Here is a 17,764-nt window from a genome sequence, read left to right as displayed (position 1 = left end):
TGTTCCCCATCCTGAACCCTCCTCCCTCCTCCCTCCCCATTCCATCCCTCTGGGTCGTCCCAGTGCACCAGCCCCAAGCATGCAGTATCGTGCATCGAACCTGGACTGGCAACTCATTTCATACATGATATTTTACATGTTTCAATGCCATTCTCCCAAATCTTCCCACCCTCTCCCTCTCCCACAGAGTCCATAAGACTGTTCTATACATCAGTGTCTCTTTTGCTGTCTCGTACACAGGGTTATTGTTACCATCTTTCTAAATTCCATATATATGTGTTAGTATACTGTATTGGTGTTTTTCTTTCTGGCTTACTTCACTCTGTATAATAGCAGGCAGATTCTTTACCAACTGAGCCATCATGGAAGACTCTGAAGAGAATAGTGGGTAACTGCTATAAGACAGATGCCAGGTTTAAAAATATCTGAAATGCCTCTGAGAAGGTGGTAGCTCTCACTACTGACACAACTAACATTGACTCGCATGATTATGCTGCACATATATGGGCATTGGAATGTGTTTGTGTAGAAACACAGATATACACAACCATGCTTTACATTCTACGAGCCAAAGCTCCTCAGCTCCCAAACCTATTACTAGTAACCAATATATTTCATCTCCCACATGGCTCCCCATGGTACTGATGTAACACTTCATTATTCATATCAGAGTGCTATTTACTGTTCTCCTCCTCACTCAAAATCAAGAAACAATGCAGTATGGTTCATTTTAGCTTGCTGCTGCTGCTGCTAAGTCGCTTCAGTCGTGTCCGACTCTGTGTGACCCCAGAGACGGCAGCCTACCAGGCTTCCCCGTCCCTGGGATTCTCCAGGCAAGAACACTGGAGTGGGTTGCCATTTCCTCCTCCAGTGCATCAAAGTGAAAAGTGAAAGTGAAGTCGCTCAGTCATGTCCGACTCTAGCGACCCCACGGACTGTAGCCTACCAGGCTCCTCCATCCATGGGATTTTCCCAGCAAGAGTACTGGAGTGGGGTGCCATTGCCTTCATTTTAGCTTGCTATTTACCAAATAACTAACACACTTAAAAAAATTCACAAAATATCTAATATAAGTTACTATAAATTATTGTTTCAGTGAAGGGACGTGATTTCCTTTTAATGCTTTTGCTAAAATAATGTGTTCAACTGAGGTTATGTTGAGGACAGTTTAAATCTCTGCAAATATTTCAATTCATGCTTTAGTGTACATTAGTTAAAACCATATGAAACTGCATATTTATTGTCTAAAACCAGTCAAATATTGGCAATTTCATATGGCTCAATCTAAAAGTAAGCTTGCTTTTATAAGGCACTTATCTGCTGAATAAGAAAATAAATAATTATTATTGAATGAACCTGAAGAACAAATTTGTACAAGAGGAATATAATTTTCTAACCTGTAATCTTGCCAGGGTTGCCATTCTCCGTTGCAAAATGAATATCATCAGATTTTTGCTACCCATGATTAGGATTTAAATTGTATGTCTGATGTGATTCACAGGTAGCAGAATTCAGCAGTTACTCATTTAGGTATTTCCAATGAAAATATTTGACTGCCATCAGTCCATCACAGTGCAAAACAGTACACATCCTCAGGCTAAAATGCTTTGCAGTAGATTTTTCTCTAGTTTCATTTCATAGCAGGGAACCTGGTAAAGCAGCTCCTGATATATTTTTAAGTTTTCTTGTAAAGTATTATCATAACTATTCCACTCCTGGGTTACTTGTCTCAAGGACTTTTGATGATAGCCCTAGTATTGAAATAGTCTCCCTAAGGATCAGAAGTTTATTTTAATAGTTTCAAGACCCTTTGTTGTATTTTCAAGTATACTTCTGCAATACAGATAACAACATACTATCTTTACTATGTGAAAGCAATTAATTGACCCACTCAGGTCTTCAGATTTTTCCCAGTAGAGATGGTGCATGGCATTTAAATACCACACAATGTCACACAGCCCTGGTGACAAATGGTAAATAAACACATATTTAGAAGATGGCTGATTGGGACCAAAGGGTTCAGTTTATGAAGTAGAAGATTATGAGATTTGCCATGAGAAAATTTGAACCAGACCTAGATCAGAGATTAATGTTGAACTTTTATCATCATGTGACCACACAAGTTATTTAACTTCCATCAATAAAAATGATAAAATTTTGACTTCAAGTGTCCTCAAGGCTTTGGTAAAGTTCAGATGGAAGAGTGTACGACAAGCACTTTGTAACTGATGAAGCACCATACCCAAAATGGTCATTGCCAACATTATTGATAACAATAACAACAGTACCCACAAATCCTCTTCCTTCCCATGGGATTTACATTTTAACTGAAAGACTCCCTACCTTGGTAAAGTGAAAAAAAAAATGATGACAACATTAAGTCTAGTATGACCTGCCATTCTATTATGGAATGTTTGCTCAGGACTTCAGACTTGATTTTAAAAGCCCCAAGATAAGTTTCAATGGTTTCAGATACTTCTTATAATGTCCTGTACACTTAATAGCTCTTTTTCCTCTTTATGTACACAACAAAACAAATTTCTGTTTCATAATTTTATAATTTCAATGTGCTTTAGAATTAGAATTCAAAATACTAACAATATAATTTCCAGTATAGAGAACTTTAACATAGGTTTCACTATTACAAGTTGCATTGAGTACAACAAGTGGAATTTGGGTTACCCAGCTTCCTTGAAATTCCTCTACAAGGTGCTCACAAAACTTAAAACTTATGCACATGTGTCTACAATATTTATGTGGGAAAAAATTATTAAATGTATAAGCTGCATCAACGTGCCAGTGTGCTTGCTGCTGTTGCTAAGTAGCTTCAGTGCAACTCTGTGCAACCCCATAGACGGCAGCCCACTAGGCTCCTCTGTCCCTGGGATTCTCCAGGCAAGAATACTGGAGTGGGTTGCCACTTCCTTCTCCAATGCATGAAAGTGAAAAGTGAAAGTGAAGTTCCTCAGTTGTGCCTGACTCTTAGCAACCCCATGGACTGTAGCCCACCAGGCTCCTCCATCCATGGGATTTTCCAGGCAAGAGTACTGGAGTGGGGTGCCATTGCCTTCTCCGGCCAGTGTGCTTGGTCGTGTCCAACTCTTAGCAACCCTTTGGACCATAGCCCACCAGGCTTCTCTGTCCCTGGGGTTTTCCAGGCAAGAATACTGGAGCATGTTGCCATTTCCTCTTCCACAGGATCTTCTTGACCCAGGGATCAAACTTTTGTCTTCTGCATTGCAGGCAGATTCTTTACCCGCTGAGCCATTGGGGAAGCCCTGACCCATCAGGGAATTACATTTTATTTTGCCCTTTGCAGATTTCCTTATATAACAGTGATATTAGCACTGACTGACCAGACATCTCACCATTGGGGGAGGGAGGGCCTTAAGCCAATGTTAGCTACTGAGCAGGAGTATTTACTATCCTATTATATAGATTACAAGGAGGCATTACCATCTTCACGATAGTCATAATGAAGGCTTCCCTGGTGGCTCACATAGTCAAGAATCTGCCTGCAATGCAGGAGATCTAGGTTAGATCCCTGAGTCAGGAAGATCCCCTGGTGAAGGGAATGGCTACCTACTCCAGTATCTGCCTGCAATGAAGGAGACTCAGATTCAATCCCTGGATCAGGAAGATCCCCTAAAGAAGGGAATGGCTACCTACTCCAGCATTCTTGCCTGGAGAATTCCATGGACAGAGGAGCCTAGCGGGCTACAGTCCATGGAGTCACAAAGAGTCAGACACAACTGAGCAACTAACACTTTATAGTCATGTGAACTAGCTGGGGCACACACTAGATTGTTGACTTATCTGTCCAAGCCCCCTGGTTAATCAGTGGCAGAGCTATATCTGACAGTGTCTTTGTGTCTTCTACCATAACCCTGAACTTTCCTACCCAGCCTAACATGAGCCTATTCGGTTCCATTTTAGTGAATTGTGGAAGATCCTATTTTACAACACTGAGATAATCAGGTCTTAAAAATTGGTGTTATCTCCTCAAGATTTGGGGGATAAATGGATAAATGTATATGCATGGTTGAGTCCCTTTGTTCACCTGAAACTAACAACATTGCTAGTAGGCTATATATCCCAATACAAAATAAAGAGTTTTTTAAAAATTGGTGTTATCTCATCAAGATTCCAGTCTTGTTTGATTTCTCTGGGCTTTGATTTTTCAACAACACTGTATTAATTTAACAAGGATTTACTGATATTTTCTACGCACCGAATTGTTGGCAGGAGTCTATAAACTGACTAATAGAAAGGAGGAATACAATCTTTTAATTTCATCATAATGTCAAAGGCATGTTTTTGAAATATAATACAGTTACCTAAAATGAGTTGTGTTTGTAATTCCAAAACATTTCAAGTGCTCTGTATATTTCAACTGGAGTTGAAATATGCAGCAAGGTTTTGAAGGAAGCCATGTAAATCCATTGTAATGAGGCACTTTCACATTGCTGCTCCAGGTACTAATTGATTCCATGTTGGTTAATGCAAGAACTATTTTTAGAGGAAGGAAGTCTGAAACCCCCAATCATTATTTCCCCAAATCTCTATTCATAACCAACATAAATTAGTGACACCCTGCTGCTTCTCCGTAAGGAAACAACTCCAAGGGTAATTGAGAAAGGTTGATTCTTCATTTCTATTCCTGCAGTTCCACAAAAACTCATCCATGCAATCATCCCATACCTTGAACAATATCACATCAAAGAATCTCACAAAAAGTTTTTTTACACAGTGTTGGGTTTGTTTCTTAATTCTCCAGTATTTGCAATTCTCAGGATCACCATAATGTCAGGTGATGAAAACAGGGGAAAAAATATTCTGTCTGTATATATAAAACTCTGTCACATATGAAATCAAAATCATATCAAAGCTCTACACACAGTTTACAGGGAAAAAAGGTACCTTCAAGAATTAATGATGGTTTCTTTAGGGAATTTCTATACAAGCCTGCCATCTTTCAAAAGCAGAATCAAAGTGAATCTAAGTTCCAATTGAGTTGCAGTCCTAAAAGCTGGGAAGGATTGTGGTAAAAATGAGAGGAAATCATATGTAAATAACTTAAAGGTGTCTGTATGAGGAAGCTGAAGCAAAAATTACTATGGTAACCATGAATATTTAGTTATCAGTCTAGTGACAATCCAAATAAATTAAAAGTAATAATCCCAGTCACAGAAAAAGGAGCATCCTAAAACAGAAACACATTCACTACAATTTTAATTCTAGGAACCCTAAAGTAGTGCCATCTCTTCAGCCCCATTCTTGTCAGTATTATCAATGTGATTATCCTCTCCCAGAAGCTCCTTCAATCATCTATAACTTAGGGACAGCTCAATGGTGATTTATTCAACTCAAACCCACCCACGGATTCAGTCCACCAAAGCCAATGATGTTTCCTGTCAGAAAATATCAGTCTCTTTCCTCAGTTAGGAGGAGTTAGCATGTCTGGAGAAGGCAATGGCACCCCACTCCAGTACTCTTGTCTGGAAAATCCCATGGATGGAGGAGCCTGGTGGGCTACAGTCCATGGGGTTGCAAAGAGTTGGACACGACTGAGCGACTTCACTTTCACTTTTCACTTTCATGCATTGGAGAAGGAAATGGCAACTCACTCCAGTATTCTTGCCTTGAGAATTCCATGGACAGAGGAGCCTGTCCATGGTAGGGACGGGGGAGCCTGGTGGGCTGCTGTCTATGGCGTTGCACAGAGTCAGACATGACTGAAGCGACTTAGCAGCAGCAGCATGTCCGATACTCTTTCTCTAAATAATTAATGATCTATTATCTCCAGGATTTGGGAAAGCTAGAACTATCTGAACAATGAGCTAAGGCAAGGAGCATCAAAGTCTCCAGGAGTACTTATTTATATAAGTACTATATACATAGAGCTTCCTGAGCCTTTCCCAAACTACTGAATTAAAAACCCTGGTCCCAGAAATAGCTCTTTCAAATGGTCCCAATGATTCAGGATGCATCAGAAACACAGGTTCTATCCCTGGGTCGGGGAGATCCCATAGAGGAGTGCATAGCAATCCACTCCAGTATTCTTGTCTGGTTGAGAAGGAAATGGCAACCCACTCCAATATGCTTGCTTAGAGAATCCTGTGGACAGAGGAGCCTGGTGAGCTGCTGTCCATTGGGTTGCACAGAGTCGGACACGACTGAAGTGACTTAGCATTCATGCATGCATTGGAGAAGGAAATGGCAACCAACCCCAGTACTCTTGCCTGGAGAATCCCAGGGACAGAGGAGCCTGGTGGGCTGCCGTCTATGGGGTCGCACTGCATCAGACATGACTTAAACAACTTAGCAGCCGCCGCAGCAGCAGCATTCTTGCCTGGAGAATTCCATGGACAGAGGAGCCAGGTGGGCTACAGTCCATAGGGCAGCAAACACACAGACATGACTGAAGCAACTTAGCACACACGCAGGGGTGCAATCATATTTCACACAGTGGCGCCTTCAAGTGGCAGTTCTTGTTAGCAGTTCTTAATAGCACCCAGGGGCAAGTGCTTTCAGCAGAGGCAGCACTTAGGCAGATAGCAGCTCTGGACGGAGCTGACACCCTACGGCACTGCTGGTGATGTCTGTCCATGCAGCTGTACCCACCACAGTTTTTCTCTTTGGCTGGCCTCAAAGTGATGGAGACCCGCTGCCATCTGTTACTTTACACCACACAACTCCTACTTTGGAGCTCAGGACCATCCTCACAAAGCAAGGCAAGCAGGGTTCCTGCTGAGCCCTCTCTTGGTACTGATAGACACCAAACTGGCTTTCTCAAATGAAGCTCTCAGAAGGCTTTTGCTCAAAGTCTCTTTCAGTTTACAGTCCGGATAACAATATACTGGGTCTACCATTGTCTTCATTGCCTTGTATTATTTTTTTTCTGCCAGCCCTGAGATGTGATGATCTCACAGCTCAGGGAATTCCTTTTCTCCCTTTGGGTGCAAGCCCAGGATGGTACCTGAAGGGCTACGCTCTTCTTGGATGCAGGTGAACCCAGTCATCCAGAAGGCTATGTGCCCTGTACTACCTTTCCAGTGAATCCACATGATCAACATTTGTTGATCTCTTGCAGGCAATGTGAGGTAGAGGGCAGAGAATGGACCAAGCTAGAGGGTGGGGGCAGGAGAGTGGGGGTGGCTGGAGCAACAAACAATACTGAAGAAATAAGCAGAGGTGCTGCTGCTAAGACTCAAGAGGCCATAAGGAAAGACTAAATAGCCTTCAGTGATAATATGGACAGAGGATAGTATTGAAGTTTGGATATAGATGCTGAAGTCAAAGCTATGATATCCTTTAGTATATTGATGAGGAATTCACCCAAAGTATTGTTCGGCTCTAAAATGATGCCCTTTTCACCTGAAACACGATATACTGGAATGTTCTAAATGTTTTGGCACGTCTCCAAAATTCTGCAGACAAATGACAATGTAATAAACATTAGACTCAACAGATCTGATGTTAGTCACAGAAGACTATTTTCTATTAACTTTATGTACCTATAACATAAACATTATTGCTTAGTGTGCTATAATTGATGTATGTTTATTTCTTAATGCCTTATTCACAGTGCGGTGAAGTCAAGTGAAAGTCTCTCATCATGTCTGACTCTTTGCGACCCCAAGGACTATAGAGTTCGTGGAATTCTCCAGCCCAGAATACTGGATGGGTAGCCTTTCCCTTCTTCAGGAGATCTTCCCAACCCAGGTCTCCAAAGTCTTAAAAATACTCTGCTGTTATTTCTCTTATTCTCTGACTCAAATTCATATTTCAAGAGTATTTTCAAGATCTGGAAGCAAATGATCATTTGATGCTTAGTCAAAAACATACATTTCAAATCATGGTAAATATCTAGATAGTGGTGTCTAAAATAAAATCCTATCTAGAAAACAGTAAGACTAATAAACCAATAAAAAGGAAACAGGCGATGTGGATATAAAAATAAATAGGAATGATGAAATTAGGAAGTTGTTCCACCTCTGTGGTATTTTCCCCCCAAACCCAGAAGCCCAGTCTAATCATTAAAAAACATCAGGCAAACTAAAAATGAGTAATATGCTACCAAAAAATCTGACCAGTACTCTTAAAACTTATCAGGCTTGGGACTCTCTGGTGGTCCAGTGTCTACAACTCCATGCCCCCAATGCAGGGAACCTGGTTTTAATCCCTAGTCATGGAACTAGACCCCACAGTCTACAATTTAGAGTTCACCTGCCGTACCTAAAGATTCCACAGGCTACAGAGAAGACATAGTGCAGTCAAATAAATAAAAACATTACAACAAAGAGCAATTTTAAAAAGTGATCAAGGTCAAGGGAAACAAAAGAAGATTAAGACTGTCATGGATTAGAGGAGACTGAGACACAATGATGCAATAAATGCAATGTCCTATTCCAAACTGGATCCCAGGAAAAATCATTAATGATAATCTGAATGAAATCTGAACAAATCTGTGGTTTAGGTAATAGAGTATCAATAATAATTGTAATTTATACTTTATAAATAATAATTTCTTAGTTTGACAAATGAATGTAGATTATGAAAGATATTATCCTTAGTGGGAGCTAGGTAAAAGGGACACAGGGATTCTCTGTCCTCTTCTTATATTTATGTACATTTAAAATAATAACAAGCCTACAATTCAAACCAAATAAAAATACCCTTCAATAATGGAGTGAATTCTGTTATATGTCTAAAGCATATTGGCAATAAATTTGCAATTGTCTTCAAAACTTTGGAGATACTAAGAAATTTTGTATGTTTCTCTGTACTCTGAGAATTCATCTTCCCAGCATGCTTCCTTTGACTCACCCAGAAGAACTTTACCACTTTCTGTAAACAATTCTGTTGTGGCATTTATTATATCATTTTGCATTTACTCATTTATATGTTTGTTTTTCTTACTTGAATGTCACTTCTCTAGGAAGTTTTGAATATAAGCACCTAATAATTAGATTTCAGATGGTACTTAAATGTGAACGCTTTTAAAACTAAAAATTAATGATACTAAGATTTATTTCACAATCACTTGTCGGAAATATTGGAGACAAGCATCCAAAGAATGTAAAATATTCCCAGTGCTATATTGTAGGTGATATCTGAAACTGTACTACTTTAGAACTGAAAGATGCCTTAGGATAATTTATATATCAAAATAATTCATATATTAAAGAAATTCAAACTCACAGATTAACTGACCTGTTCAATGCCCCATAAAAACTAGTAGCAGAAGCAGAACCCAGTCTTCTAATCCCATTCTTCTATATCACCATATCTCAGGATTAGAAATCTTTCTACTTTAATGGATACAGCATGTCAATATTTCTTCTAAATCATTTCTGAGTTTAGCAATTACCAAGGTTTTTAAAAAATCAACTTTCAGTCTTTATTAGAGTATGAAAGAAACACTAATGTAGGACTCAGGGGATCTGGATTCTTATCTCAACTTTGTCACCAGTTGATCTGGCAGTCTTGGGAGACCATCCCCTACCTTTGCTGAACCTGTCCATTCCCAAAAGCACCATGTTTCACAGACTAAGATATAAAATAAAACAGATATTCCAGGAGAGGTCTGGATTTCATTCATATTTTTAAATACTATCAATCTACTTCAAATACTTTGAATTATTTTCCATTCCTCACCTCATTCACTTTCCAATGAGAGAGAAATAGACTTTAAAAAGCATGTCACAGAGACAGTTGAATAAGTTGTTCTTAAAAGTCAACAGTAATGATTAGTTTATAGTGAGTGTCTAAAACAGTGTAGCCAGTTAAACACAAACAAATAGAATATCTGTTCCACATTGGTTAGCTGACAAAGTCTAAAGAATGGAGAACCACCATCTATGTAGTGTTAGCATGCTTTGGGCTCTGCATGCAACTTGTGTGTTACATATCTGGCTACATTTTATATTGTTAAACAAATTTCTGAATTGGCTCATTTTTTAAAGATAAAGAATAGCTTTATAAATATTACATAATTATTAGTCCTGGGTAAATACTGGATCCAAGAAAAAAATTATACAAATTCAACTCAAATATATTCTCCTTGCCCTCCCTCCCTACTCCCATATCCTCAGGCCAGTCTGGCCGGTACTTGGATGCCTCTGGGCACAAAGCAGGTTGAATAGCTGTCTGACTCACTGCTTTTGACTCATTGTTTGGCAGATTGAGATCTCTGCTGAGAGCACCATTTGGAATTTTCTTCACCCAAAACTGATATTTTTGAACATGAAATTGAAATATACTGAGACACTGGGAGACATTCATAGAATAATAGTGCCAAAAGAGAGTGCGATCAATATATGTCAAAAATCTAACTTACTCCCGGAAGTGTTCAAAGAAATAATCTCAGATTGGTTGAGGTGGGCATGATAGTGCATGAATATGGATTTTATGAAAATATAAATATAAAAAATGATACTAGCTTCAAGCATGTGAACTGGTGAGGAGAGAATATTAGCCATGAGTATAAACAGAAATGGACATAAGAAAGTAGAACAAAAAGAGCTAGGCTTTATACACTGAAGAGAGACTGATTAGGGAAATAAAACTAGGGATCTAAGAGTCACTAGGTCTAGGTTTGGGTATTTGAGAGAGGGCTACCACCACCACCCGGAGAAGGCAAGGGCACCCCACTCCAGTACTCTTGCCTGGAAAATCCCGTGGATGGAGGAGCCTGGCAGGCTGCAGTCCCTGGGGTCGCTAAGAGTTGGACACGACTGAGCGACTTCACTTTCACTTTTCACTTTCCTGCATTGGAGAAAGAAATGGCAACCCACTCCAGTGTTCTTGCCTGGAGAATCCCAGGGACGGGGGAGCCTGGTGGGCTTCCCTCTGTGGGGTTGCACAGAGTTGGACACGACTGAAGCGACTTAGCAGCAGCAGCAACCACCACCAGCACCACCACCACCAATCTCAATGGTTATCGTTATTATAACAGCAACAAAAATAGTTAATGCTTACAAAGCAACAGTACATATGTTTGTCAGTACTATTATAATGTTTTAAACATTTTCATTTAATCTTGACAATCATAAGAAATAAGACTACTGTTATTGTTTCTGGTTTATGGGAGATGAAACGGAGGCACAGACAACTTAAGGCACTGATTCAAGATCACACAGTTGGTAAAGGTGAAGTCATGGTTTGAATCTGTGGCTGAAAAACAATGAATCAACTTAAAATCTTAACCACAGGAAAAAAAGATGCTATGGAGAAGTTCAACAGATTTGAATTAAGCATATAATAAACAAAACTTGAACAAAGGAAAGAAAGCCCACTGCAGCCCTATGCGGCAACAGGAGAAAAACACATAAAAACTAACAAAATTTCATTCTCTTTAGGTCTCTCATGTGAATTATGTCTTCCAGAATTTATCTCTTTTGTCCTTATCTTCAGACTTAGAGCACACACAGATTTAAGGTTTCTTCTAAGGTCTCAATCCTTCAATAATTAGCAAGCCTCACTGTCAGAAAAGTTTCTTTAAAATTAATCACTGACTTTCCAACTTAAGCCCATTTCCTCTCTCTGATCTTTATTGGACACACAAGATACATACTAGATAAAGGCAGTTAAAATTCTCACACCCTTCAGTTTTTTCTTTTTATTTAATAAGTTATTTTAAATGTACTTCTGCTAAATCCTATTTTAAAATCTCCCTGACATCAGTGACTGATATATTCAAGTCTTTCTGACAGGCCTATTTTGCCATCTTAAATGTATTGAGGGTGAGTTTTCTCATCTTACCTCTCCATTTTCTAAGGGGTGTATCTTGGAATAAAATGAAGTGCAGATGACCTCATCATCTTTGGCATATGACGGTGGTCCAGTACGGGGATAAATATTGTAGAGGGTTAGGCACTCTGTGTCCGTCACAGCATGATACTGCCAGGGCTTGTAAACAACATCATCCAGTGAGCGTTCCAAAATCCAGTTTCCAGGCCGAGGGGAGTTAGCTGCTTTCACAATCACATACGCAATCTGGAACACCTGGGGAAGTGTGACAACAACATGTAACTCTGAATTCCAACGTTTCTCATGCTGCTGCTGCTGCTGCTAAGTCGCTTCAGTCGTGCCCGGCTCTGTGCGACCCCACAGACGGCAGCCCACCAGGCTCCCCCGTCCCTGGGATTCTCCAGGCAAGAACACTGGAGTGGGTTGCCATTTCCTTCTCCAGGGCATGAAAGTGAAAAGTGAAAGTGAAGTAACTCAGTCGTGTCCCACTCTTTGTGACCCCATGGACTGCATATCAAACATAAGGCCTAAGGCTACAATAATTTTATTTTGGATATTATTCCATAACCCTATTATATTCTCTGGACTTCTCAGGTGGCTCAGTGGTAATGAATCCACCTGCCAATGCAGAAGACACAGTTTGATCCCTGGGTCAGGAAGATTCCGTGGAGAAGGAAACAGCACCCCCCTCCAGTATTCTTACCTGGGAAGTCCCATAGATAGAGGAGCCTGGCATGCTGTAGTCCATAGGTTCCAAAGAGTCGGAAACTACTTAGCAACTAAACAACAAGAAAATTGTATTCTCTATATTTTTACAGTTACATGTCCTTATTTAATACCTTTTTACTAAAATGATATGTTCCATTTTGACACCCATGACTTTCAAAGAAATGGGTTAAAATTGGATTTTAGTTCTCCAACAACTCATTAACATCATTTCATCTAATTTTTGAAGTTCCATTGTAATCACAATCACTTACAGTATTTGGTACATAACAATTTACTCACATTACTCTGTTGAAGATTATGAGTTAGAAATTCTATGTGTGAATAGTGCTTGATAGTTTAGAAAACAATTACTTGTATCACCTAATCCTCAGACAAGTACCATTTAGATAATGTTACTGTGGTACAGGAAAAAAACAAAAACAAAACATAGCACTTTGAAGGCACAGTCCTGTATTTAAATTGTGATCCCAACATTCACGTGACTTACTTCGTCAACTCTCACTCCCATTTCTGTTAATTAGGGTCAATAATAAGAACACTAAGTATACAACTGAGAGACAGTTTAGACTAAATGAAATAATGTATGCAAAGTACCTAGCAAAGGACTTGGCTGTAAATACTCAGTAAGTGACAATTCCTCCACATTCCCTAATAGAAAATAATGGAGATGAAATTCTAGTACACTCAGCAGCTGTTTGAAACTGGAATAGAGTAAATGAAGGGTTTCTGTACCTTCTGTATAAGAGGTAAATATGTGTTAAAGAAAAGGAAAATAAAGGCAGCAAGTTACTACAAGTCAACAGAGTGACCACTGAATGGAATATGGCAATCCTTTGCTTTCAAATCTACATAACATCTGAACACATACAAAATAAATATTCTAGATGTTTTGTGATGGTACATATGTGCATCTTTACCAATCCAATCCAAAAGTCCAAAAGAACAATGCATAAACATTACTGAGTGACATTTTTTGCGATGTCCTGGGTAGAAAGATAAATATAAGGTAGTTTATATAGCCCCACCATCTATGAGTTAATAATATATTGCAATAATGAGATATATGAAAGGTACACTAGTAAAAAAGCAATAGTATATGTCTTTCCTGGGTCAGGACAATTCCCTGGAGAAGGAAATGGCAACACACTCTGGTATTCTTGCCTGGAGAATTCCATGGACAGAGGAGCCTGGCAGGCTACATTCCATGGGATCACAAAGAATCAGACACAACTGAGCAATTTGCTTTCAAGGTATAGTCCCACCATCTATGAGTTGATAATAAATTGCAATAATGAGATACATTAAAAGTATGCTAGTAAGAAAGCAATAGTATATGGTCTTTTTAGTACATTCAGTGAGACAGGGGAGTTTGCCAACCCTAAATTCTGGGTGATTGAGGTCACTGAAAAGATACAATGGAGGACAAACCTGTTAAAAGATGATTAATGGGTCTGTTTAGAGGGGAGCTTAAAGGAATGTTCTGAAAATATACCTTATCTGCTTCATAGTTTTGACCTGAGAATTTCAGGAATACATGCACACTGTCTATGACAAACTCTAAGGGACTGAATTTAAAAATATGAAAAGTTGGTATTTAAGATGAAAGAGGTGACTCAGATGCTGGTCTTTTGAGACCCTTACTAGAACGTGAGCATTTTTATCTGTGTGCACTGAGGGGAAAATCATGAGCCATTTAATGAGCAAAAGTAGGGATACCATTTGCCTCTTAGGCACAGTTAAGGAAATACTGGTAGTTAAAATACTGAAATACTTCTGTACTTGGTAAATAACTGCTGTCCAAGCCTCCCAAATGCCTTTGCTTTCCAGAGAATATCTGGGTAACCTAGGGATTGCAAGGAACAGCCAAGATACCTACTCTGATTAGTCTGGGCTTTGACCATTCTATTTTATGTATTATCACTCCATATGGGAAATATTATGAATTTTTATTTACAAAGGTATACAGATAACTATAGACAGACATGTATATATATGTATGAATTTGTAATTACTGGAATACACTTAGACATTTTGGGGAAGGGCAGACATGGACATATTTAAGATGTGACCTATGGGGTTTGGGGATAAGGAGTCAAGGAGAGAAAAAGAGCTTTAAAATTCTTCTACTATCCTGCTATACTAATTGCATTAACATAAATGTCTCCGTTTTTAATAAAATTATTTTTAAAGTAAGGAAATATTTTTAAAAATAAACATCAAAGGAAGGACAAGAGTGGGAGTAAGATGGAACATACTCTACCAATCATGTGCCCGCATGCATGCTCAGACCCTCAGCCATGTCTGACTCTTTGCAAGCCCATGGACTGTAACCCACCAGGCTCCTCTGTCCATGGGATTTCCCAGGCGAGAATACTGAAGCAGGTTGTCATTTCCTCATCCAGGGAATCTTCCCAACCCAGACCCAGGGATGGAACTCCTGTCTCCTGCATTGCAGGTGGATTCTTTGCCACTGTACCACCTGGGAAGCCCCCAATACAGCTTATGTGGGCAGAAAAAAGATGTACAGAAGCCAACCAAACATAATCTAGAGTATTTGCTATTTCTGCATTTTTAGGTGCTATTCAATAGGGATTATTTCTCTTACACACTCTGTATTCAATACATACACATGGAACCTCTTTAAAAATGAATTCACTAAAAGACAAACCCTACTGAGTAATCTGATAGAACACAGAAAGGTAGTTATTTCTATGAAAATCTGATACACTTGGCTCCTAATTTCTGGTAATTCTAAATTATTCATGACAAAAATCTGTAAACTGGTAAAGAATATAAATAACTAAATTGTGAGCTCCTAAAGGGCAGAGGTGCTATAATCTTTAGTAAAATTCTTTTGAAATAATGTATATTTAATATTTATTAGTTTTAAGTGAATAATCAAAACCAGTGTACATGTTTCCATATGACTTCTTACTAGATTAATACTATTCTTTCTGTTTGTTAGAACTTGAATTCCAGTAAACCAGCATATTTTGTCACTTGCAGGAACTAAGACATACATTTCTTGCATGTTCATTCAATTAATATCTCTATGAGTTGAGAAAATTTCTTAAACTCTTTTACCCTCTGTTTCATAGCGTACCTTTTTCAAAGTAAGAACCATGGAAGAGATAATAAAGTGCTATGAGCTCTTTGGAAAAAAAGAATCTCTATAAATGTTTTAAATTAGCAAATTTCCATCCAGAAAAAGAAAAAGTGCACAGAGTTTTTTTTTAGTGGCAAACCAAAAGAGAAATATCAAAGCATAATTACAGATCGCAGGTACAAGTAAGAAAAATAAAGATACATTGATGTATGGATAAAAAACTTTGTTTAGAAACAACTCAGCAAGCAAATATAGGAAAAGGCCAAATTGTCTTGGAGCTACAGCATGGATTTATGACTTCAGAGCTTCTGTGTTGGCTCTAAAAAAGAAGTTGTACTAGAAACCGCACAGACTCTTTCTATAATTCAATATAACAGCCAGCATTAAGTGACATGGAAAAGCAGTCATTGCCTTCAAGAATATTAAAGTCACCTCATTTCAAAATAATATCCTTCTTTCATTTATTTTCTATGGGTTCTTTCACATTTCATGCAAAATTAATTAAATTAGTTGGCATGTAGTATTCTGAATAAACTTTTTAAAATGTGGTAGATAGCATTATTGAAAAACACAATGAATAGAAGTATTATTTGAAGGTGTCAGAAAAAGACTGTAAAAATTCTAACTGAATTTCTAAGTATGCCAAATTTTTAATGATTCTAACAGAATAATTCTCTAGTGTACCTATGTTACTTTAATTAATTCTGCCTTGTGTTTTCAGCATAAAGACTTTTCAAAATCACTAGTTATACAATCTTATTTCCAGGTGGAAAAAAAAATCTGTATGAGATGCAGCAAGGCAAGCAAATACCTTATGATAAGCATATAAATACTAAGATGGCTAGGCTTCTATGAATCATAGATCTCAATACACTATATCCAATTTTTTTGTTGTAGGAGGGTACTTTTTACATATTGGTGGCTAAAAAATTCCAAATAACTTTTAAAATAAGGCCAAATGTTTGACAGTTTACAAAACATAGAGAACTTTCTATTTCACATTCCATTTGTGCATCACATAATAAAATATCATGAAATCACAATCATATGTCATGAATACAGCATTAAATTAGATGTTCCTAGAGTATTTAAGCGGAGAAGGCAATGGCACCCCACTCCAATACTCTTGCCTGGAAAATCCCATAGACTGAGGAGCCTGGTGGGCTGCAGTCCATGGGGTCGCTAAGTCAGACACGACTGAGCGACTTCACTTTCACTTTTCACTTTCATGCATTGGAGAAGGAAATGGCAACCCACTCCAGTGTTCTTGCCTGGAGAATCCCAGGGATGGGGAAGCCTGGTGGGCTGCCGTCTATGGGGTCGCACAGAGTTGGACATGACTAAGCAACTTTTTCACTTTCACTCTCTGTGGAAGATGGTACTTTATCTTTCTCACAGAACTTAACCTGAATTACTCTCTTCCATTTCTGTTTCCTAATTTGTCAAGAGAAAAACATATGGCCATCTAACTTCTGCCACTGATAAGCTCCATCTTTATCCCTCTAATGCTGTCTCTCTGTGAACTCCCTATAGCAAATAGCTGTCCACATAACAAAACTGCTTAATTGTGAAAGAGGCTCTGCAATATTCTAATGCCTGCTCTTGCCAATGTTATGAATTTAAACATTTCCACAAACTTCGATGCCATCTCTAAAATGTTTTGGACACTTCTGTGTATTATTAGTTCTAGCATTATGTATGTCAGATACTCATTCATTTATACAGGTATGTTGGTGTTCAGAAAGCAATGAGAACTATACAATATCGAACCAAAAAGGATCCTTGGAATCAAGAGTTTCAAGCTTTGTACGCACTAGAATAATCTGGAAAGCTTTACAGAAACACACATGTCTCTGTGTTTGAGTTGATAGTTCATATAATTAGCTGATCTTTCAACTGAGACCTAAAATAAAGATAAGTAAATTAAAAAAATAATAATAACAACAAAGAGGATGAGGCGGGTTCATCATTTTTTTCTGGAAGGTCCATGGGAGTCAGCTGTAGAGGGAGAGCAGAGATCATGGCCTAAAGTACTGAGAGTGGCTGTTGCCCTGGGTCAAGACCAGCAGAAACTCACGAAAGCAGCTCTGACCAGAAGCAGGGGTGAGAAGTGGGGCTGAATGCAGGAAATTCATCTAAAGTCCGAGTTTAATAGAGGCTTCACTCAAAGACCCA

The 17,764-nt window shown here is 38.7% G+C and overlaps 1 protein-coding gene across 6 annotated transcripts in view; it reads right to left on the bottom strand.

Moving 5' to 3' along the window:
* The window catches only part of LAMA2 (laminin subunit alpha 2), a 710,513-nt gene that overhangs the window by 485,098 nt on the left and 207,651 nt on the right, over positions 1-17,764 (bottom strand). For 5 of the 6 annotated variants that reach the window (XM_055535601.1, XM_055535597.1, XM_055535596.1 and 2 more), the window contains exon 4: positions 11,767-12,009. The exons of the other annotated variant lie outside the window; for it this stretch is intronic. In XM_055535601.1, the coding sequence (XP_055391576.1) occupies positions 11,767-12,009 (243 nt within the window). The remainder of the gene's footprint in view (positions 1-11,766; positions 12,010-17,764) is intronic. 6 annotated transcript variants of the gene reach the window in all.

This window comes from Bubalus kerabau, chromosome 9 (genome assembly GCF_029407905.1).
Source record: "Bubalus kerabau isolate K-KA32 ecotype Philippines breed swamp buffalo chromosome 9, PCC_UOA_SB_1v2, whole genome shotgun sequence".
Taxonomy (NCBI): domain Eukaryota; kingdom Metazoa; phylum Chordata; class Mammalia; order Artiodactyla; family Bovidae; genus Bubalus; species Bubalus kerabau.
The sequence above is the reverse complement of the archived record's forward strand: the minus strand, read 5'-3'. Positions and strand labels throughout refer to the sequence as shown.